The sequence below is a fragment of the Candoia aspera genome, chromosome 16 (assembly GCF_035149785.1).
Source record: "Candoia aspera isolate rCanAsp1 chromosome 16, rCanAsp1.hap2, whole genome shotgun sequence".
Lineage (NCBI taxonomy): Eukaryota > Metazoa > Chordata > Lepidosauria > Squamata > Boidae > Candoia > Candoia aspera.
In genome coordinates, this window is record NC_086168.1 from 11,596,317 (window position 1) to 11,619,017 (window position 22,701).

The window sequence follows — 22,701 nt, forward strand, 5'->3', positions numbered from 1 at the left end:
CCAAGCTAGGGTGGCGTCTCTGGCTCTCCTCCCCATCCCTGATTTGCAATCTCAAGTTCCATTTCTCATTCTCTGCAGCTACCTTGGCAAGCGTGCTGGGAAAGGTGCACAGCCGCTCAGCCTCAGCTCCTGGAGAGCTGTCAAAAGCTGGGAGCTGGTTTTATTTCCAGCCCCCTTGTGCTGATGAAGCTGTAACCAAGCCCTTCCAGGAGAAGCCATTAAAAGAAAGTGGGCAACCTTTTCTGGAGAGACGTTTCAGGGCGAATCCTAGGGGTGCTGAGTTCTTCTTTCCTTCCCCAAATTCCTCTGTTTGCTAGATTTTGCCAGCTAGGCTCAACCCAGTGGAAAAGGATTTAAAAAGCGCATCAACCCAAAGAGGGCACCATTTGCAGACACTGATTTCCTGCCCTAGATGTGCATTTAGAAGCAGTCACTTGATTTGCTGTGGAAGGGCCAGTTAGTTCTCCCAACGCGGGTGAGCCGAGTGGTGCAGCCCTGGAGTGCAAATTGGGGAGTGGGTCCTGGTCACACCATATTTTAGCAGCTCTTACGAGTGTAATCATAGCAACCATGTTTCTTCTGTAGCGCCCCACCACCACCAAGGCACCATCGCACAGCAAAGGGGTCCGTGCTGACATGGACCAGGTTGAGTGATGGGGGGAGGAGAAAAGAAAAAGGGGAACGGTGCCTCTCAGAAGCTGCCCAATGCAATATTTACTGCCATGTCCATTTTAGGCTGCATGTGATGCTGGTTGTGGGGCTAAAACCTTACAAGGCTGGCCTGGGTTTTTAAAAAACCCTTTCAGGGATATCCCACCCAACATCTGCCATCCACTGAAGGCTGAGTGGGGCGGACAGCAGCGGAGGGCTGTGAAAAGGGGAAGAGCAGCTAAAAGGAAATGGAGTAGCAGTCCATGCTGGGGTATCAGGTTGCCAGTTTCACTGGTTTACCACCAGGAAGAAACTCTACAAGCAGAGGGGTGAATGTCAGGCTCCCCACTGGCTTGGCTGTACCCCTGTGGCTGCCCACAGCTGTCCACCCTGGAGGTCTTAGGCCAGCTTTGCAGCCAGTGAAGGACCTGGTGCCCATCCGTGGCACCCTCTCCTCCTTTCTTCCCCATCTGCCCAGCTCCTGCCCCACTTTCTTTGCCCTTCTGAAAGGGGGTGTCTGCAGCCTTGGAATAGGCTTGCTAAAGGCTGGGACAAATTAGCACCTGTGCCTCATTAACAGCACAATAATTAGCTCCTTGGAGGGGTGCCAGAAAGAAGTTGCCAAGATCCCAAGAAGCCAACAGGCAGGGCAGGAGCCCAGTGGCACCATATGCCCAAGGTCTGGGGCCTCGCTGGCAAAGGCCATCTGGGGCTGGTCGTAGACCAGGACTCTGTGAGTGCTGGCTGGAGAAGAGGAGCTCCCCCGTGGAGAATGACTGGGCCTGGGTGGCTGAAATGATTTGATGAGCAAATTCCCCATCAGTACATTGCATGTACCTCCAAGTTGGTAAGATGTGGGGGACAGTATGTGGGCATGCAAGGTAGTCTCAAGATCTTAGCTTGGAAACAGTTGTGTGAGTGTGCACATTGTGCCCAAACTGTCCAGGGTTATCCTTATCATTAGCAGGAAATGCTAGGCGTGACTCAGATGTGACTAAGGCTAGTAAACTACTCTAAATTTTCTGTTAGGTGACGTTGGATGGATGGATGGATGACAATGAGATGAGATAGAAAAAGTAACTGGGCTTTTGGGAGACCTGAGCGTGGATGAAGATGGAGACTGTTTGCTGTCAGTTTAGAAAAAAAAAAATGTTTCGAATCTGAGGTTAAACAGGTCTGTTCATATATACAGGAATATATAAAGCTAAAAGCATGATTGAATTGACCATTTATGGTGAAAAGAGAAAGGGACAGATATATGAGTGATGAGAGGTTCTGAATATGGGACAGGTCAGTTTTCTGCATTGAGAATAGATCTTGAGAAAAATGGAAGAAACACGAAAGAAACCAGAGTGAAAGGAGAGTAATTGTAGGAAAAGAAATGTAAATCATGCATGAAAAAAAGAAAAAGAGTAGGCAGATTAACCTCTCGACAAACTAAATGAGCAGTGTGGGTAAGGAAAGAGGCTGTGGAAGCTGCTTGGAAAAAAAGGAAAAATACGTTTTATGGAGTGAGACGGAAGTGGGATGTATGAAAAGGGAGGCTTGGTGGGATGATGAAGTGAAAGAGGCTGTGGGTGAGTAAACATGTAATGGCTGCACCAATGTGGGATTAGAGAAATGTATAAAGCTGCACAGAAAGTAGCTGAAGAGCGCAAGGAAGATTGGAGATGAAGAGCAGAGAAAATGCAGAGTGATTTTGATGGAAATAAAAAGTTATTTTGGAAGGGAGTGAAGGCGCCTCCAGCACAGTGAACAGAATTGAATATAAACATGATTGAATGTTTCGGAATGAAACAGCACTGAGGAAAGCTGTGATTGATAGTGATACACTGAAGAAGAACTGAAAGGAAAGCCATAGACGTTACTGTCCAAGAAAAAAATGACCGAAAGGCCGTCATAAATACCGAGACTGTTGAAAAATGGCAAGGCTGCAGGAGTGGATGATACAGCTGCAGAAATGTTAAAAGGTGGATGTGTTTTGCCTATGGGCCTGACAACCGGAAGAATGCTCTTATTGTTTCCTGTGTGAAGGGAAAGTTAACAGAAATGCATGCAACACCTACAGGAGGATTAATTTGTTAAGCGTGCCTGGAAAGGTGTCAGGTTGAAAGGGTGTGAGAAGGGAGAATCTGCAACATTTGGAAGTGTGATGCGGCTTTATTCCAGGCAGGGAGGGAGTCTGCAGACTGGCTTTTTGCTATTCTGCAGGCCATTAAGAAGTGTAGGAACGTGAACCTCTTTAGCACGTTAATTGGGTTTTTAAAAGGTAAAGTGAGCTCTGGCAAGTCTTGCACAAGGACAGAGTTGAAGGTTAGTCGCTGAATGCAAGGAGTGGTATAAGGTGGAGGCAAAGCACGTGTGGCAAAAGGGGAAGGCTTAGAGATTGTGTCGGTGTGGAGCAGGCAGGAAGATGAGGACGTGTGACATTCCGCTGGCTGTTAAATCTAGAGATAAATACCTAAGGAACGCTCGGGCGGATCTAGAACTGGGTTGGCTGGATGTGAATGTCCGTGTGCATTTATATGCAGGTGTTGCCGTTTCTTGGCTGAAAAACAGAGTGATTTGCAGCAAATGTTAAGACGGTATGAAGCAGCGAGGAGTACGGGCCTGAAAATTGATGTATCTGAGGCCAAGGTAATTGAGTTTTGACAGGGAAAATAGAGTGAACGATTGCAGTTTGTCCACAGATGGCGAGACGCTAGTACAAGTGGGTGAATGGTGTGCCTTAGTGAAATGTTTGCCAACGATGGGGAGAGCGATGGAGAAATGTTAAGATGGGCAAATGCCGGTAGGAAGCGGAGGAGAGCGTGTGGTCTGTGGCAAGGAATGTTGGCTGAAAAGGGCAAAAGTGGCCGTAGGGAAGAGCCTGCGTGTCAGGAAACAGGACGACACCAGGTCAAGACTGAATGGTCCCAAATGAATGCAGATCAAATTGTTGAGAGGAAGGCGAGGGCGTCCAGTTGCGTGGAGTCGCCGAGGTCACCAAAAGAGAAGACGGTCCTTGTCTGAAGCTGTGGCAGGACATGGTGGAAGCCGAGGTGGTCTGCAAGGTGTGAATAGCACGGAGGGTGCAGTGGAAGGCGTTGGTGCAAACGGTGTTCCTTGTTCTTACCTGGCCCCCTTCATCTCTGTCACTCCCCATTTCTTCCCCTCCTCCTGTGCTTGCGTTCGGTTGCTGGAGCCGGTGGGTGGGTGGGCCAATTCCCCCCTGAACTTCGGGGCGCAGCGGATCAAAGGCGGACTCGACTCGGCACCAGCCCTCCCCCCCGACAACCAGCTTTCCAAGCAAACAGGTATCCTACACGGAAAACTTGAATAAAATAGCTAAATAAATCTTTAATATTTTTCTAATTGCAAATGTACATAAATTGCACAGTCACATCATGGTTCTTTTCTCTGGACACGAACTACAGTCTCTGTACATTATTACATAGCGTAGGGAACAGAACCAAAGAAGACTCAGCACGTCCTGCCGCTTGACTTCATATTATTATTATTATTATTATTATTATTATTATTATTATTATTATTATTATTATTAAACATACTTACAAAAATTATTTTACTATTTTTTTTTTTGCTTGATTTCTTTTATAAGAGGATATAAAACATTGAGACTGTTTCAACAGGGAGCAACGGCTGGCCGACAGGTACACGGAACGCTTGTGTGCGCGAGAGAGGTATATGTTAAGACACAGTGCTGTCGAGGAGGGAAAATGGAATGGAAACCCCGCGCCGATCACAGCACGGAGATGGTTTTCCCATATGGGGCATCAAACCACAGACCGAACTCAGGGAGTCCTCTTTGCTGAAAAATCATTGTCCTTCCCAAACAGACCGTTGCCACTCACTCCCCCTGTGTTTTTTTGTGAAGCACTCCGGCCTTTTAACTCCCACCTTCTGGATAGGGGCCGCCCCCTGGGTCAGAGGCCCTGGATGGTCCCTCAAGACCCAAATGCCAAAGCCACGCAGACCGTCATGGAGTCATTTGGAGGTGCGGACAGCGGCCATGTTGTGCAGAACAAGGGCCGGAAGAGCACAAGGTGCTTTTCCTTCACCCGCCTTCTACATCCTGATGCCATGGGGACCTCTGGGGCTGCTTTGCTCTGGAGTCAAGTCAGCTCTCCCTCTCCAGCCAGATACTGCCACAGATTTCAACCCAACAAGGGTTCCAATGGAGGGGAAAATTGGGGCAAGATCCTCTCCCTGCACAAACGAAAAGACATCCACGGTGGAGCGGTACACCTCGGTTAGATCAGATGAAGACCGCCCTGGCTGAGGGTTCAAATAAGCCGTGGCATTTTAATTTCTGTGCATTGGTTGACTTCTCCTGCTTGAGCTCCTGAATTGGGGGGACTTGCCCAGGGGGCAGGAGTCTTTCCAAGGTGCATTCAGCTCCACAACTGATTTTCACCCATTTGTCTCAGTCCAGAGGACAAGACATGCATTTGGGGTGACTGTGGGCCACTCGTTCCTTTGCATTCTGGGATACAGCCATGGGGTGGCTGCCCTATAGGGTCTGCTGCTCTGCCATTTGGAACTCACTGCTGTTCCCTCTGAGCTGGCTTGGCCTGAGTGTAAAATTGGGAGTGAGGCCTCTATTGGAAAAAAATCTTTGCCTTTTCGGTGTCAAAGCTTTTTTTTTCCCCCCAGAATTTAGTAGTAGAACAAAGCTAACTTCCAAAAAAAACCCCCAATAGGATCTGGACTTGACCAACTGGAACCACCAATATTTGGAGTTTTAAAGCTTGCATTTTGGCAGATTCAGCCCTGTTTCTCCCCGTATGGCAGTAACACTATGTTGAGCTGCCCTGGCCAAGGCAGCTGCTTTTGTACGGTCGGGTGAAAAAAATGGCACATTATGTTTGATACTTGAAAACATCTTTCTCCATTTTACAAAGAGAACCTGTACAACTTCTAGGCATAAAGATCAGTGTATTATAATGATAAGTTGTAAAAAAATCTTACAGATCGTAACAAGTTCATATGGCAGAAGGTTCAAGAACAGAGAAAACGGGTTACACCCCAGAGGGCCCAACAGGGGCAGAGCCCTCTCCCTTTCCGCAAGTTTGGCGTAAACGATTTGGAGAACGGACCTTGGGCGTGCCCTCCCACCCACGCAGGCTCGAGGGGGGATGGAATGAGGCACCAGGGAAAAGGGTCAAGGCAACCTCGCCAAGCCCCGAGAGGCTGGACAGAACCTGGGCTGGCACAGCAGCTCCGCCCCGTCATCTTGGGCCGCCGGTCGGCCAGGCGAGAGTCAGGTTTCTTGGACTGAGGGTTCCAGCACTTGTGAAATGGCATTTGGCAAAAGACCAACGTTCCCAGCACCATGGAAGGTCTCCACTGGGACCAGGGACGGAGCGGTGCCCCTTCCCCGTTGGAACGTTCCTGCTGACTTAAGCTATGGCTGGGTGGGAAGGGTTTCAAATCGATCCCCCGTGCAAACAGAGGACCGGTGTGCCTGCGTGACAGGCAAGGACTCCCTGCCAGTCAACAGCTGTGGCTCTGGGGTGGCAAGAGGGCTGCCCCCCAACTCCCCATGACTCCTTGGGGTGGCTGGCAAGGAAAAGTGCTCGGTCACCTGCTGCTTCGCCCTGGGTATCCAAGACCCTCCCTGGGCGCCACGCCATAGGAAATCTACTCCCCATTTGGCACGCATCCTCCTTGGCAACAGGCAGTTGGGCACCTGCCCTACAGATGACTGGCTGGTAAACTGGGGGAGAGGGGCAAATATTGGGAGGTATCTGCAGCTGCAACTGATTTTTACGCCATCGGTTCCTTTGTCCCAGAGAGCGAGAGAGGTGCAGAAAAGCAGCACGATTGTCTGAGAACATTCAGTCCCGGGTGGGGTCACGGGGCTGCGGTGGTGGTGGGGGGTGGTGTTGTCAGTGTTAAACTCGAAGCCCCGTCTCCCGGGATCATCCTGGGGAAGGGGGCCGGGGGCAGTCTGCATGCAGCCATCACTGTGGCCAGGAGCTGGACGGCAGAGGACAAGCGCTTTGGAGCCACGGGCGTCTGGCTTCTTTCGCCTCCCTCGGTGGCTACGGCGTCCTCTGTGGAGGCGGGCCGGGCCGCTTTCCTACACGCCTCACGCACCCCCCGTCGCGCAATGGACCACTTTTGCAAAGACGCGCCACGGACCCACCGGCGGGTTGCAGCCCGGCAGGTCCAGAGCGGAACGGCAACTCCTGGCCTGGGCTGCCCCGCGACTCAGATTAGGGGAGGGGGCGGCGCTTTCCAGAGGCTGGGTCCTCGCTCGGTTATTCCCTTGTGTGAGGCCTTCGAGGTGGTAAGCTTCCCACGCAGCACCCACACCCCATTAAAAGAGGATAGCACTCCAGAAAGTGGTCTGCTTTGGGCATTTGACTGTTTTATTCCTAACGCAGACTGTGAAAGAAAAGAGAAAGGGAGTTACCGATCTTTATATGCCAGGGAGGCTTTTATTTCATCGTTATTTTTCCTCTTCTGGTCCTCGTCTAGCGCTCTGGCAGCAATCGCACAGGGTCCCGCCACACGCATCGCTGGAGGAACGGAGCTGCCACACAGGCTGGTGACTCGGCGTCCGTAACCCCCCTCCCAGGCCAGTTAGCCCCACCACCCCGCCTGACAAGCGGAAGCCCCATTCATTAGCAGCTTTCTAGAAGGGCCGCCTTTCCAAGCTGGGGTCCTCCCCCGTCTGTGGGACAGCAGATCCTGTGGTGCCAGGAAGTTGAGGGGGGAGCTGCTGCCCAAACACCCCCGAAGGCCCCAGGGTGGACAAGGCTGGCAAAGCGCTTGGTTCCTTCCTTCCTTTTGCGACCCGGGGGCAATTCCCCTTGCTCGTCCAACAGCCACCCCCACCCCCTGCTGAGGATTTGGCCGCACTGGTATCCCCCTACACTCTATTGCACTGTGCCCTGTGTGAATTTGTTTCGTGTGCTTAAGAGTTTAATTTAGTAACAGGAAACTTCCTGTTGCATTACTATTGTTCTGCACAGGGAAACAGCCTCCTGGCCAGAGGCTACGGCTTCCAACTGACCATCCTTCCCTGGCACGTCAGGTCCTCAGAAGCTTTCGCCCCATGCTGTGTCTTTGGAGATGGGGGTGGGGATGGGGGTCTTCCGCAGCCTTCACCTCCTTCTCGGCATTTTTTTGGTCTGGCCAGCCTAAAGACAACCTGTTGTCAAAACGGGGCCTCTGCTGCTGAACTAGCTTGCTGCGTCAGCAGAATACGGCGTGGCAAAATCGTCCCTCAGATTTAAGGTCACCTGCCTCGACTCCCCCTGCACCAAAGCAATTCTACCGCCTGCTGTCTCCCCTCTATATTTGGCCTCTTCACCAGCCCAAGGGGCGGAATTGGATGGAAAGGATCCGTGAGCACCTAACAGCTGGAGGAGGGAATCCGTGCTGATCAACCAAGTTGACGTTTGGGGAGGCCAGAAAGAGACCCCCAAATACACAGGGAACACCCCAAGTTAACTCTGACATCTTTGCCAAGATAGGAAAATCTTTCATCTTCGTTTGAACTTTCAGCCGGGGGCTGAGGTTTTCTGACTAGCCGTCGTGCTTCAGGGACTCACGCAGAGACACATCTAGACCTCTCTGGGTATTGAAAGCAGAGACTCACTCTGCCGAGCGGTGGAGCCTGTGCCGCCACACCGAGGGTGGCCCCGGAGGAGGGAGGACGAGGCCCCATGCGCCCAAGGCATGCTTGGTGGGACGTGGAGCCAAGCAGGACAACTTGCAAAGTGGCGGAAGTACAGGAAGGTACGACCAATCTGGGAGTACCGGTGCAGCAGACGCTGGGAGCGTCGGAGGTTCGGCCGGCTTTTAGAGAGTCTCCCGGCGTTCCTGGAAGTGGCCTGGCTTTCTGGGTGCTGAAGCGTTTCCTTTGGACAAGTGGCTTTGCTCTTGCTTGGTCGGAGGCTTGTGCGCTTCGGTGGCTCTTAGCTCCATCCGCGGGCCGCAGGCCACTGGCAAGGAGGGCTCTGGGTCCGCTTCACTTTTCCCCACTGGAGGAGGTGGACCGGGGGAGTGCCAAGCCCCCCACCAGGTGGCTGGCTGGGTTCTCCTCTCGCTCGCTCGCTCGCGCGCCTGCAGCAGCCGTCCCCCCGGGTTAGCAACTGCTGCTGTTTCGGAACTCACCGCTTTCGGTGATCTGCAATTTGGTCGGGTTTGTGGGGGAAATCCCATTGCGGGTTTGCGTGCTGTACCTCTCTTTCAGCTGCGTGAGGGCGCTCATGAGCCGGGCGTTGGCCGCGTCCAAGGAGGCAATGCGTTTCTCCTGCACGGGGGAAGAGGGCGGGAGGCGGCCGGTCAGGACAAAGGAAGGCCCCCCACTGCCGGCCTGGGCAGCCCAACTGGCCAGCGGCTGCTTTTAGCAGATTTCCCAGCCAAAGTGTTTTTTTATCTGGGATAGGAAGCAAGCTGGGGCCCTTGGCCACATCGCGAGATGCGTTCCAGGGCTTGCTCTGTCTTTGCCAAAAAGGTGATTCCTGATTCCAAATAAAAGCTACGGACGCCAATCCGATGGCTGGGAACCAGCAGCCCCTCGCGAGGGGCGGACCTGCAGCTCCTTGTCAGCCAGGGATCTGGGAATGGCGCTCAGGGACCTTCAGCTGAATTTAGGGCAGATGCTGAGGTGGCCTGTCTGGGGGAATGCACGCGGGGTAGGGTGGAGCAATGGCAGTGGGTTGCTGTGGGGAGACCGAAGCCCCTTTTGAATTTGGGGTAAGGGTCTTCCTCTTTTCTGGGCCTGCCAGTCCCTGACGTTTTCGCTTCCCAAGAAGGCACCTGCATTGTTGCTTTGCAGCAAAGCAGCTTCTCTTCTCGATCCCCCTTGAATAAAATTGTTTTGAGAGGCAGGCTCCCCTGGGAAGGGTGGCCATCCTCCAGCCTTATCTCGGGCTGCTGCTGAAGATCTGGGCTGGCTGTGGCAGCTCCTCACCCCAAATCAATTGAGCCCGTGGACTAATTAACGGCCGAGCCAAGCCAGGGGCCTCTTGCTGAGGCCTCTGATTGCCTCGAAAGGCTCAGGTGCAAGGAGCTGAGCAAATCCCTGGGGCTGCTCGGGTGGCGTGCCCCTCCCAGATGCATTGCTCTGCCCTGGGTGCATGTGGGACCAATGCCTGTACTGGCACAGCCTCGTGCGAAATGCTATCAACCCCAAAGACAGCTGGGGCGGGAATAAGATGCCATGACCGCTCCTTGTTCCGGGTCTCCCTTCCTGATGGGGAGACACACCCGGCCCATTCCTCCCCCCACAAATGCAGCCTGGGGCGAGGTCCCACCTGCGCGTCAATGATCTTCTGCTTGGAATCCACGGCTGCCTGCATTTCCGCGTGATCCTTCTTGAGTTCTTCCTCCACTGACATCAGCCTGGGGGTGGGAAAGGGAGTCCCCTCTCAAAGGTACGGCCTTTCCCCCCTCCCCCACTCTGTTTAGCCTCGATTTATGACACCCTCCCTTCAGTAGAGAAATTCTGGCCACGCGCCCATTTCCAAACGCCGGGCCCACGCAGCCTACGCTAGATAGATCAGCACCTGCTGGGTGAATCCCCCGGGGTCCAGGAGCATGATCCAGCCGGGGCCCCGTCCTGTCCCCTCCTTCCTTACCTGCTGATGATCCCCTTCATCTGCATCTCCTTGTCCTCTTGCTGCCGCCGCAGTCGTTCCTCGCTCTCCTCTAGCCGGGCCTGGTACTCCAGCACCAGCTTCTGGGTGCTCTCCTCCTGGCACCGGAACCGGGCCTCGTACTCCTCCAGCTTCTTGGCAGAGAGGCGCAGCTTGTCCTGCAGCACCGCCACGTCTTGCTGGTACTGTGGGAGGAGGTGAGGTTGATGGAGGGGCCAGACCAGCTCTGCCGCAGCAGCCTCCTCTTCTCCACCCACCCTCTTCGAAAGCAATGCCCTGGCTTGGTGGGGCACCCCTGGGAGAACTGGGCACCGCAGAAAGGGCAGAGTAAGTGGAAGGAGGTGGAGGAAGCCCAATTTGTGCATTTTTCCCCGCTAGCTCAGGTCTTGGGACTGATCCTGCCAACAAATTCTGGGCTCTCACTGCAAAGGTGCTACATTGACTAGGGTTTTCTGGGGTGTCTGAATTAGTTCTCCTCTAACATCTCAGGGAGTTCAGTATTAGCTGCTGATTAATCACTTCTTATCGGGTTGTATAAAAGGCAGCACAACTAGCCCAGGGTCTTGACCCAAGCTTATCAAAATAGTTATCTTTCTCTTGATTAAGAGCTGGGAAGCACAGCCTGGGCCCAATCCTGTGCTGCAGTGGGAGGAATGGGATTTAGAGCATCAGCCAGCAACAGGGTGGGGGAAGGAGGCTGCCCCCCCTTTTCTCCTTTAATTGGGAGAGGGGGGCAAGGTAGGCGAGTCTGAATGCTTGAATTTAAGGAAGAGGCTCAAGTGGCAGATGTTATACAGCCCCGATGTTTATCGAAGCAAAAAGAAAGGCAGATCAGCTGCGAATCTGTGACAAGGACTTTGGCAGTGAATGGATGGGGGTGGGGTGGGGGGTAATGCTAATGGATGCCAGCGAGATGAGGGGGTGGGACCAAAGGGTAGGGAGTTTTAAGAACCATGTATGGGCCTTTTCCGAAGCTGCTGGGTCTGCACTGGAGAGAGGAGGTGACCCCCTGCCCACTTAACTGGGCAAGGTGGAGCCAGGGAGGGGCATGATGCGTTGACTGCCAGAAGAGGCTGGCAGGGCCTCCACCAATGTGGCACTGGCCCTGCTCCCCGAGTTGGTGCTGGGATCGGGTGTGCAACGCTGGGGGTGCACAAAGACATCCTGAAAGTCTGGCCTGGTCATCCGTGTTCTGAACCAGCTCCTCCAGCCGTGCCAGTGGGGTTGGTGGGAGACACAGCTTGCCCTCCCGTGGCCCTTCTCGTTCCCCTCTGGCGCCTCACAGGCAGGACCGGAAGCTAGCTGTCCCTTCCCAGCAACAAAACTTCAGAGCAGAGTGCATCTGGGCATGGAGGTTTTGCTCAGCTGTTCTTTTTGAGACCACCCAAGGAAAGCGAGATTGGCGGGGGGGGGGCGCTTAGCTTCACAAGCCTAAGCGTTGCCTGCTCACAGTCTTTAGACCCAAGGCTTGCTACCACGGGGGTTTCTAGTGGCTGCTGGGAGTGGCCGCTTCACATCCAGTCCAGTGTTTCTCACCTGTGGCAATTTCCAGGGGGTGTGGACTTCAAATCCCAGAATTCCACAGCTAGCATGGCCACTGATGAGGATTCTGGGAGTGGAAGTCCACACACCTGGAAGCTACCAAGCCCCTCTGGGGCTCCTGAGGTCCCTCTCCGCGCTCAGTGACCACATGCGGCGCTGAAAGATGGCTTTGCATGCGGGAAAGCTCGAGACTGTGCTCTTACAGTCTTGGAGCGCAGCTGCAGCCACCCACAGAGCCAAGCAGGTGTCTCCGGGTTGGCCCTATCTGGACCAGGAAGGGATGATGGGAGTTTTGATCCAGCCCCGGAGCTCATGATGCGGGGCGCCGGCGTTACCTTTTCCCCTTGGCCGAGCTCGTCTTTACTCCTGTGCTTGCATTCTGGCTCAGCACTTTCCTCTTCCAAAAACTGCACGTTCATGTTCAGGAGCCAAGCGGCCGTGCGGTCCAGGGCGTTGGGGTTCACTGGAGAAGGGGCCTGCAATGAAAGGCATCACATAGCGAAAAGAAGGAAGGGGAAAGGGGAGACAGAAGGCGACAGAGCAGACACGGTGCCCTGGGTGGAGAAGAGGGGCCGGGCAGGGCCCTCTCGCTCCTGGGGATGCCCAACTCTGGATTTCCTGGCTGTGGCCCTGCTGGTGGGGGGCACTTCCGGGCACGGAGGTCTGCGCGCCTGGAGGCTGTCCAGGGCTGATAGGGCTGGGCTCAACAGGGAGTCCCAGACGGATTCCCAGCTTTTCAAGCGTTCCAGCTAGAGGTGGGTGCATCTTTCCTTGTCTCTTTCTAAAGGAGAGACCCATCCCAGCTATTCTGTTTGGGGGCCACTTTTAGATTTGGGGACGATTCAGAGGGAATGTGCCACAGGAGGCAGACTCTCTCACAGCTGAAGCAAAGGGTGCCAGACTTTGCAAGCCTTCTCCCCCAAAGGGTGGAAGCGGGAGTGGGGCATAACAGTCTGAAGAAGACCCCACCCCGGTCCCAGGCGCAGTGCTGAGCGGCCATCTTGGGCCACAGGAGCTGGGTCGTACTTGCAGCGGGCAGTCTGGCCCCTTTCTGGCTCCTCCTGAGTGGGCAGAAGCAGCAGAGAGAGATCCAAAATGGGGCATGGGAGGACTTTCTCGCCCATCCCCACTATCCTCAACAGGGCGGCTGAACCACTCCAAGCTGACCCTTCCCTCTGTGCTGGGTGAGTACCAGCGCAGAGGGAGATGGCTGGCAAGGTCCACGGGTGCAGCAGGGACCCAGGAGGTGGAGGAGCCCTCTTGGAGAAGCAAGTGCCCGTCAGGGTGGCTGCCTTCAGCCCATGGGGGGCTCATCACCTGGCCTGTCTCCCCTGAGCCCCCGGAGCTGCCCCACTCACCTGTTTGTGCATGGTCCGCTGCTTCATTTCGGGACTGTCTCCCTTGGAGGAGGAGGACTGCTGGCGGAGCCGGGCACCGCTGCCCGGCCAGTCAGGTGAGGAGGAAAGCAGGCCCCCGCTGGTGGGCCGGGGGTACTGCAAGGTGCTCAGTAAGGAGGGGGGGGTCCTGCCCCGAGTGATAGGCGGGGGAGGGGGAGGGGGAGGGGGCTGGTCTATCCGCCGCTGGGGGCCACCGCTGTTCTGCCGGGGCATCGTGGGCTGCCCGCCCTTCTCAGCAACTGAGAGCTGCCGGCGGGCCAGTTCCCCGGCTCGCCGGGCAAAGTCCTCGGGGACGGTGGGGTTGCCGAACCCGTGCTTGGTGGCTGCCGCCAAGTCTTCGCTGTTGCTGTGGGAGCTGAGCGAGCTGTGGCCCTCGGAGCCCGAGTCGGCCAGTCCCCGGGGGGAGAGGGGCAGGCCCGCCGCCATCTGGTAGACGGGGTTCTGGAAGGAGAGGGGCGCCAGCAGCTGGGGCCGGCCAGGGGCGTTCTCAGTGTTGGGGGTGGTGGGGGTCTGTCCAGAGCGGCGCACGGTGGCTGTGCCCGTCACGCCGCTCTGCTGAGTCCGCGCGCCCCAGGCCTGCCCGGCCGAGGGGTGGCTCTCGGGGAGCGCTTCGGTGGCCCCCGGCCCGCCGCCCCCGCCGTCCAAAAGGCGATTGTCTTGCAAGTCCACCATGGAGAGGCTCTTGCTGCCATTGGCCATCTGGACGTCGGGCTCATTGGCCTCCGAGTAGCTGGAGCTCCGGGCGGGCGACGGCTGAGCCCCCGCAGACCTTGTGACAAAAAACAAGTCCTTGTTTTCAGGGGTTGGAGACGGTAACCGTGTGAAATCTATCAGACTGTGGGGGAAATAAAAATGCATAAGGAAGAGGAAGAAGGAGAAGGCAAAGAAGAAGAAAAAGAAGAAAAGGAGAAACGGCGAGACAGAGAGAGAAACGCGCTATGCAGAGGACAGCAAGCAGGCCGGCAGGTAAGCGCACCGCATCTGCCACCCTCAGGTCAAGCACGGGCCGCTGCCAGGGAAGCAACTCTCCGGAAGCTTTGCGCCCTCGGGCCCCCTCCCCATCCTTGTTCCTTTTCCTTGGACTCCTGATTCCCACAGGGCAGGGGGTAGGGACAGAGCGGCCGCCGGTTGATTCCCTTGGCTGTGGGTCATCGCCAAGGCAGCAGGGGTTGGCATCAGGTGCCATGCAGGGCCACCGCCCACTGCCCACCTATCCTGGCTCAGCGGCCGGGTGGGCACTTGGCCTGAGCAATCGGTCTTTGCCTCACCCCGGCTGCTCAGCCTTCTCCCCCCGCCCTTCCACACCCCAAGGACTGGCTCCCCCACGCGGACCCCTCCCTCCGGGGGCAGCCTCTGCAACAGCCAAACCGGCCTGCCCATCCCGGCACGTCCGTCTCTCCTGGCCCCCCCGTTCGCTCTTACCCAGGCAGGTCGTTCTCAATCACCATCTTCTGCAGCCCGACCGAGATGCCGTTGCCGGCGCTGGGTGTCAAGGCCGCAGGATCCGTCGTGATGGAGACCTGCACGCAGGACGGGTTGCTCAGAGCGGCGTTGACGTCCCTGAGGAGGCGTGGCAGGGGACCCAGCTTTGTGGCTGTGTTCTGCAAGGGAGAAAAACCATGGGACCGTCGCTCTGCTCTCATTGTGGCACCTTCCTCGGGTACGTTTTCAGGCAAACCCATTAATGCGGTGAATGCGGAAGGCTCCGCCCATCCAGCCCACGGGCTTTCAAGGCCCGGATGCCTGGCTTTTAAAATAAGGAGAAGTGGGGGCCCTAATGAGTGGGAACTGCTGCAGTGGGTAAGTTTTTCACAATGTGGACCTGAGCTTCCCCAACAGAGGAAGTGTTTGAATTGTTCAAAAGGGGGCTGGGCAATCCTAAACCTTCTATGGACAGAAGAAAAGCATTTTCAAGGCAGGGAACTGACCATCTACAAGACATGTGGAGGAAAAAGTTGGAATTTCCTATTTTAACAGGGCAATGGTCTTGTACTTTAAAGAGGCTTTACTCTGTTTCTTATGATCCCTGAGGGAGCCTAATTTATCAAGATTTTCTCCCTGATTTTAATGGATACCTCACTAGACACTGACGATGAACAGCTGCTTTACATGGAAATGAAATATATTTGAGGGGACGCTATTGTCCAGTTTGGGTAATATTCAGATTATTTTTAGTATAATTGGGGGTAGAGAAGTAACTTTAAAAGACGTTCAGGTTGAATTTTGTCCCTCAAACTTGGATTTTATAGATGTACAGAGACCTTGGCAGGATTCAAGTGTGGCGTGCACGCCAAGACACTGTCCTGCAGCTTCTGGATTTCAGAGCCTGGCCAGAGACGCTTTTCAGTCTCTGCCACTGAGTCAGCAAACCGCACAATGGACAGACTGACTAGTAAGATTCTACATGGTCAAGGTTCAATTTGTGGTTTGAAACCAGAGTTGTTTTGCTATATGCATTGTGATGTATTTATAGGTTTTGCCCTTCTCATCTTTTTCTTTGGCATTTTTAAAAACACAGTGTTTTGTAAATTAGAGCAATAAACAGTCTGAAGTCTTCTTTTATTAACTGGGGGGGAAAAACGATGGTAAGATTCTAAAAGGCACCCTTCAGCCCCAGTGCTCAAAAGCAGTCCCGGGGGCACCCTTGAGCCCTGTTTAGGATCTCAGTCTCCAAAATCTTTTGCTGCTCAAAGGGGTATGCCAACCGTACGGGAGACAGTGGTGCTTCTGAAGATTACCTGGTCCAGCTGAGCAACCACTTCCCAGAGCAGGGAGTGCAATGTGGCCAGCTCCCGGCCCAGGTCGATGTAGCCCTCAAAGCCTGCCGTGTTCGAGAGGGTCTCTGGGTTGGAGATCTCCAGCAAAAAGCGCTGCATGTTGGTCCACTCGTGTTCCAAAAACTGGTTCATGAAGGACATATATTCTTCCTTACTCCCAAACCTGTTATCAAAGGCATTGGGGACAAATTTCATACCCTCCTTCGGCCAGAGGGCCCACGGGCTGGAAATTCAGAGCAGCAAACGCGAGGGTGCCAGCCGTCAGAGCCGAACGCTGTTCCAAGCAGGGGAAGGGCGGCTGAGCGAGGAGACGCAGCCGGGCAACGCCGCTTTGTGCTGCGCCCTGCATTTCGGAGACTGCGTCGCTGCGGTTCCAAGGCTTATTTCTTTTTGGGCTGTTTTTTCGGATAAGCAGCTCAGAACTCCCCAGTAAAGCTGGTGGAGAGATTTCTTGAAATCTTTCCCCTTTGTTTCCAGCAAAGCCCTGGGCTTAAGTAGAAAACCAGCAGCGTGGCGGGGTTGTGGGTTTTTTCCCCCTGCAACTGATCCTCTTGGTTTCAGAGGCTTTAAAAATTCATAACAGTGAGAGATGTGTATGCAGAAGGCTGGGGAGAGAGAATGGGTTCTTCCCCCCACCTCCCTTTCACAGACCAAACCCTGAATCAGAAATGAACCCTACGGGATGGCGACTGGAGTGCAAAATACAGTTGCCTGGGAATCTTGATGTGTTCAAGCTGCTAGTCCCTACTGTCCCACGGAATGAAATCTACGGTGCCAGACTGGCCTCTTGATTATCTTTCTAACCCCCATATCAGCTGGTCAAGCCAGAGGAGCCTTACTTGGCGAAGTTGGCCAGGTTTTGGGTGACCTTGGCAATGAGGGTTAATGTCCGGGCAGTGCGATCGTCTGGGTACTCCTGGAGCAGGTTGAACAGGGAGGGCGACATGATGGCCGGGCAGAGGAAGCGGAGGAAGAGGGAGGCGCTGATCAGGCGCTCGCTGATGTCTGGCCGGCCGCGGCTGCTGCACTCTTGGCGCCACGAGGCAAAGACCTCTTTCAGCTCCCGCGGGAAGACACTGTGGAGAGATGGGGGGCAGGTTCCAGAGGGGGCCTCATGGGGAGAAGCGCCCCGTCCTCCAACACGGCTGCCCCAAGTGGTCAGGAAGTCCAGATTCCCTTCTGGGTGTTACAGCCCTGGCATCCGGAGGATGGCCGAGGGCACTGCTGCCCAGCATCTCCACTGAACTCCGACCAAGTCACGGAGGCAGCAGGCTGTACGTTTCATCTTCCACCTCCGAGCCTTCACCCCCAGCAAGGTGAGGCCGTGGGTTGGCCTTCCATCCACCGCACTCGCCCGCAGATTCCTGCTGGGCAAAGCCTCCGGGCTATCTTTAGACCAGCAGCGCCCCCATTCGCAAAGGAGGAAGACAGAGAGGTGGGCACAGAAGGGGTCCCGGTGGCTGACTGGCCAAACCCGCAGCTGCGTGGAAATGTCAGGGGTTCTGCTGCAGGATGGCAGCTGTCTGGGGGGGCGCTAGGCGGGCTGTGGTATGGTGTCCCCCAGGCATGTTGGCCTTGGCCAGCCTTTTCAGCTGGGCTGCCAGCTTTCCAAAGGCCCTGCTGGGTCTCCCAGCGGCCTCGGCAGACAGCTTGGGTGGCTTGGCTGTGTGAGAAGCTGTTAAAAGCGTAAGAGTGAGCCACACTGATTTTCCTGGTCAGTTGGCGATCTCCTTGCATCCCCTCCCAGCTGCTTTCACTCTCCTCACCCATCTGTGGCCATGGCTCCTCTCTAACGGAAGAAAGTGCAGCAACCTCTGAGCATGGACAGAGCGGCCCTCCATGGGATATCGCTCACTTGCACATGGTGTAGGTGGCTTGCCAGTCCCTAGAGGCCTCCAGGACTTACCGGGGGCGGGGGGGCAGCAAGGCTCTGCCTCCCCTCTAAACTCTTTGGGGTCGTTTGCAGGAAGAGGTTCGGCACAAAGCAAATACCTGCCTGCCCCCCCGCCAGCCCTGGTAGCACAACCCACCTACCAGTATGAGTTGATGATTTTGCAAAAGGCCAGTTCGCAGCACATCTTCAGGTTGCTCTGGTGCTCCAGGAGATCTGAGGATGAGCACTTGTTGGGATCCACCTCGCAGTTTTCATCCGATTCATACAGCGCCTTGATGAACTCGCCTGAAAGCATGGGAAGGGAGGGAGGGAGGGAGGGAGGGAGGGAGGGAGGGAGGGAGGGAGGGAGGGAGGGAGGAAGGAAGGAAGGAAGGAAGGAAGGAAGGAAGGAAGGAAGGAAGGAACCAAATGAAGCCCCAGTCTGAGCATTCACAGAGATTCTGGGGGAGCCCAAGGAAAGGAAGTAAGTGGCTTCTGGAGGAGCCCAACTTTGTTCCCTCTCCTCCACCCTGGCCTATCAAGTTACTGGTCCTCATACTGAAAAGCTACGGAGGGGAGCAGGTGAGTGATGTAAAGCAGCAGAAGAGCAGATGCTGCAGAACTCTTTCTTGCGACCGGTTCCCCGCCGCAAAAGCCCCCCCCCAACGCCCACACCTGCATGACCACATTTCATGGGATTCCACGCTGCCCCGGCCCGCTCCTGGCCCCCTCCAGGAATCCACACAGAACAGCTTTGCCCTCTCTGCTTAGATGAGCCAGAGGCCGTGCAGAAAAACCGCCCAGGGCTGCTACGTGCCTTCTGGCAATTCCTTGCTCAAAGCAGCTTGTGAAGAGGCGGGGAGGTTAGGAGATTGGGGGGGGGGGGTTTCTGCAGCCCCATCCCTCTCCTGGGCTGCTGATCTCGTTTTGGTGGGAAAAGCGTCCCTGGACTTCCTGCCCTTTTGCTTAATGCTTTTGTGCTGGGAGGTCTGGCGTCCTGGGGACAAGGCGGAGTAGCGCGGCTGATTCCATCCCTGCGCGCAGCAATTCAGCTCTGCAGGGGCGGAAAGGTGAGAGGCCCCATCTCGGCACACCCTCCATGGCCCCAGCAGCAAGACCAGGTTCAAGGGCGGTCCCCCGCCCCTCCTGCCCCAAAGCCCGGGGGGTCTGCCCCGCCCGCCCTACCTAAGGCATCCTGCAAGTACTTCTGCCCCACCAGCTTCAGGTACTCCTCGATCGCTTTCGTGGCCAGCGTGTTTTCACGGAAAATGAGGTGCTCATTCTCGCCACAGCGGTCCACCTCCGACATCATGAGGTCCGTCAGGAAGTCCTGGGGAGCAGAGGGCGTGTTGAGGTGAGAAGATGCCAGGCCCGTGGGTGGAGGGGGGTGCCGGGCATGGGGGGGTGGGCACTGGCTCCCCCACCTTGTTCAACCCCCCCCCCCACCCAGAGGGCCTCTAAATACGTTGTGCTTCAAGTTCGTTTAATTGCATTTCTGCAATCCTTGGCTTCCTCCCCCTCCCCATTTCGCCCACCATCATCCTGGTTGCACTCCCCGGTGGTGCTGGGAAGTCCGTGATCCCCAGAGAAGCAGGGCTCACAGGGGAGCAACGCTCATTAGGGACCGGCCCCTCGTGTGCAGCTCCTGAGCCGCAGTTTGGGGGGGAAACGGGCCCTGAGAGTGGGATGGGTGGCAGTAGGGCCCAGGAAGCGCAGCCGTGACTCAGAGGAGGAGCTCCTGGAGACCCAGGGAGGGCAGGGGGACGGCCGAGGGCTCGCCGACTTTCAGACCCACCTGCCGGGTCCGACCCGCCAGGTGTGCCTACCCCCTACTCTTCTCCCCAGCCTGCGCCACCCTCGTGAGCATTCCTGGCTTGGTGCTGCCTGCCTTTGCCCCTGAGATGGTTCTGCTTCTCCGAACTTTTACTCAGACACATTTCGTCCTGTTTTATTTGGCCATGCGGCTAATCCACTGCTTTTAAAAGTCCAGCCACCTTTGGCTTCTGTTTCGGCTGCATAGGCCGAGCTCGGCTGGATCATTTCTGCTCCCGTCGCTGGCCGGGCTGGAAAGGGCCTTGCGCGAAGGCTGATTGGAAGTGCTGGGAAGAGGGACCTTTTAAAGAGCCGGCTTTAGGGATGAGCCACGTTCTGTGTGAGCTGAAGAGGCGTCATCTCTGGGGAGCCCGTCTCTGTCTCTGTCTCTCCTTCACCTGCTCCTCCTGAAGTAATACTGCAGGGACGGGGGGTGGGGGCGGGCAGCAGCAATGCTTTCCCCCCAGGGCTCTGAGGTTTGCAGAGTCAGCAGATTTTATGAGCAGCAGAGCTATTACTACCGAGACGGGTTATTAGCCCTGAAAGCAGTAGAGCGCGTGGCCAGTGGCAGCTGTGGCTTCCCCCCCACCCAAAGACATTCTCCGGTTCTGCTCCCCCAGGCCTTCGGTTTCCCTGTTTCAGCAAATGCCATCCGTCTCCCCCCGACACCCAAACGCACCAGGATGGGGCAGCCAACTTTTCCCGAGGCAGTTGGGTCCCGTCAGGGTCAGTGGGGTAGATATGACACCCGGGAACATCCTGTGGGGGGAGGATAAGAAACATAGCTCCCCACATGTGTGGAACTCCAGTGCCCATCAGTCTGATCCATTTATTGGCAGGTCCACTGTTAATATGTTAAGCTCTCCCCTTGAGACCATTTGGAGCCCCCATTTGCTAAGGCAGTCTATCTGAGTACCAGCCACACCAAGAACAATGTCCCCAGAGCCCAGTAGGAATACGTCAAGTTGGCAAGGGGATGATCTGGCACTAGATGTCCTCAAAGCCCATCTCGTCCTTTGGGCTGGGAAGGGTGAAAAGTAGAGCTGGCTGCAACCTCAGGGCAACGTCCCGGGGATGTGACCGCACCGGTGTCCCAATGCGTGGAGCAGCCTCAGGGCTCCCGGCTGAAGTGGCCCCAGCAGGGACGCCAAAGGGGCCTCCTTGAGGAATGGATGCGGTGGGGGGGGGAATATGCTAACTCGGTAGCCACCACTCACGCCCTCTTAGAAGAACGCAATTACTGCCGAAAGGAGGACCGTGACTGTGCTCGTAAAATTGATTAAAGTCATAATTAGCTGGACTAACAGCTCTTATAAGAAATATCACCCAATCGCCCATCTCTCTGGGAGGAGGGGCCTGAGCGGAAGCCGGCCGCCTGGCGAGTGGGATTTACAGCTGGCCAGCAGACCTGCCACCCTGTTTTATGCTGCCCTCAAGGGCATAAACGGGGGCTGGGGTCTGTGCGTATGGGTCTGCCACATGGTCCTCACCACTGGGGTCTCCCAGGAACACCCGTGTGCTGGTTTGTCCCCCCGTCCAAATGCTCTGCGCAGCTCCCATTTGTTCTTGAGAAGGAACGCAGCACTCTCTTGCTCGGAAGGGAAGCCCGACAGAACTGGCCAGGTGGCAGGAACGGCCCTGGGTGCGCCAGCGGGAATCTGGGCTGCAGAGGGCAGAGACGGCCCAGCAGCTTCCAAGAACCAGGGGGTGGGGAGAAGGGGACCCCTCTGTCCAAGCAGCTCACCTCGAAGAGGCTGATGGGCTGCTGACCCTTCCTCGGTGGGAGGATTTGTCCCAGGAAGACCAGCTCAGTTTGCAAAGAATGCAGACAATAAGGAAGTGGGGAATCATTTCTCCTTCCCCTCCTTTGCGGGAACTGATGCTTTAAGGGAGAAGAGGTTTGATCCCCGGGGCATAAACAGGCAGCCCAGCCCAGCCCAGCCCAGCCCAGCCCGGCGATCGTCCAAACCCTCGGCCCAGCAGAGCTCAGCCAGCCCAGCTTCGGCAAGACCTTCCGCCGGGGTGCGGCCACCTATCCCTTCACAGCCTCCCGACCATCTTTGATGGGTAAAACGGTTTTGTCCTCACTGTCAGGGCGACAATTTAATTCCACCCTGCGAAGCCAAAGCAGCGAGGCGTTTGGGGGATGTGGCAGGTAAGCGGGGTTCACAGACCTGCAGCATCAGTTGCCCAAAGCCAAGAGCTTGGCCGCAGCTCCTTTCTCGGTGCGTTTTGTTTTGGGGCATGCAACGTTCCACGTGGGAGCAGACTGAACCGCTGCCCCCGTCCCTCTGCCCGAGAATCCTACCTTGGCCTTTCCCGTGCTCTGCAGGATGTGGACCAAGGCCGAGGACATCTCCTCCTTGTTCTTGACGCTCAGCAGCGGCTCCAGCACGGAGCAGAGCACCATGTAGTTGTTGGTGATGTACTCAGCAAACTCCTTGTACGTTTCCATGGGGAGCACGTTCATGCTCTGGTAGCGTGACTTGATGCGGATCATGGGCCCGCCGGACTTGCCCTTGCTGGGGTTGGGCGTCACAACAGGGTACCACTTCTCCACAAACTGACGCCCCGTGACGGAGCCGGCCGGGATGCTGACCAGCCCGATGAAGTTGGTCTTGTCCTTCTTCTTCTTCTTGTCTGTCTCCTTGTACAAGTGAACAGCGATACTCCGCAGGGGCGGGAGGTTGTTGAACTCAAAGTGCTCCCCCCAGAAGACATTGTCCGTTTTCAGCTTGCAGGTTGTGCGTGCATAGAGAGCCTCATCCAGGCAGAGTTCGCACAGGTATCTCTTCTTGGCAGGCAGTTCTTTGGCTTCAATAATCCACAGCTGGAGCATGTTCTCGACTCGCCGACTGTTGTCCTGGGAAGGAGACGTGGGACCCGAGGTTACGGGGAGGCGGGGTGGAGGAGGCAGCAGGCCCAGGTGGAAAAATGCAAGGACAGAGGGCTTCATTCTTGGAACGGGTCAAGGCAAAGTTTGATCCTTAATTGCAATTTTACTTTAAGGGAAGTGCCAGCTCTCAGGCATT

General features: G+C 55.8%; 2 protein-coding genes across 9 annotated transcripts in view; one reads left to right on the top strand and one right to left on the bottom strand.

Moving 5' to 3' along the window:
• The window catches only part of PDCL (phosducin like), a 242,491-nt gene that overhangs the window by 136,969 nt on the left and 82,821 nt on the right, over positions 1-22,701 (top strand). The window lies entirely within an intron of this gene.
• DAB2IP (DAB2 interacting protein) overlaps positions 7,007-22,701 on the bottom strand; it is an 85,065-nt gene continuing 69,370 nt past the window's right edge. For 7 of the 8 annotated variants that reach the window (XM_063316555.1, XM_063316550.1, XM_063316548.1 and 4 more), the window contains 11 exons: positions 21,978-22,532; positions 19,043-19,187; positions 18,019-18,163; positions 16,824-17,060; positions 15,946-16,147; positions 14,630-14,808; positions 13,169-14,042; positions 12,146-12,286; positions 10,251-10,453; positions 9,927-10,014; positions 7,007-8,920 (listed from right to left, as the gene is read on the bottom strand). In XM_063316555.1, the coding sequence (XP_063172625.1) occupies positions 8,753-8,920; positions 9,927-10,014; positions 10,251-10,453; positions 12,146-12,286; positions 13,169-14,042; positions 14,630-14,808; positions 15,946-16,147; positions 16,824-17,060; positions 18,019-18,163; positions 19,043-19,187; positions 21,978-22,532 (2,937 nt within the window). In that variant the 3' untranslated portion in view covers positions 7,007-8,752. The remainder of the gene's footprint in view (positions 8,921-9,926; positions 10,015-10,250; positions 10,454-12,145; positions 12,287-13,168; positions 14,043-14,629; positions 14,809-15,945; positions 16,148-16,823; positions 17,061-18,018; positions 18,164-19,042; positions 19,188-21,977; positions 22,533-22,701) is intronic. The other variant, XM_063316549.1, reaches the window with a different exon arrangement.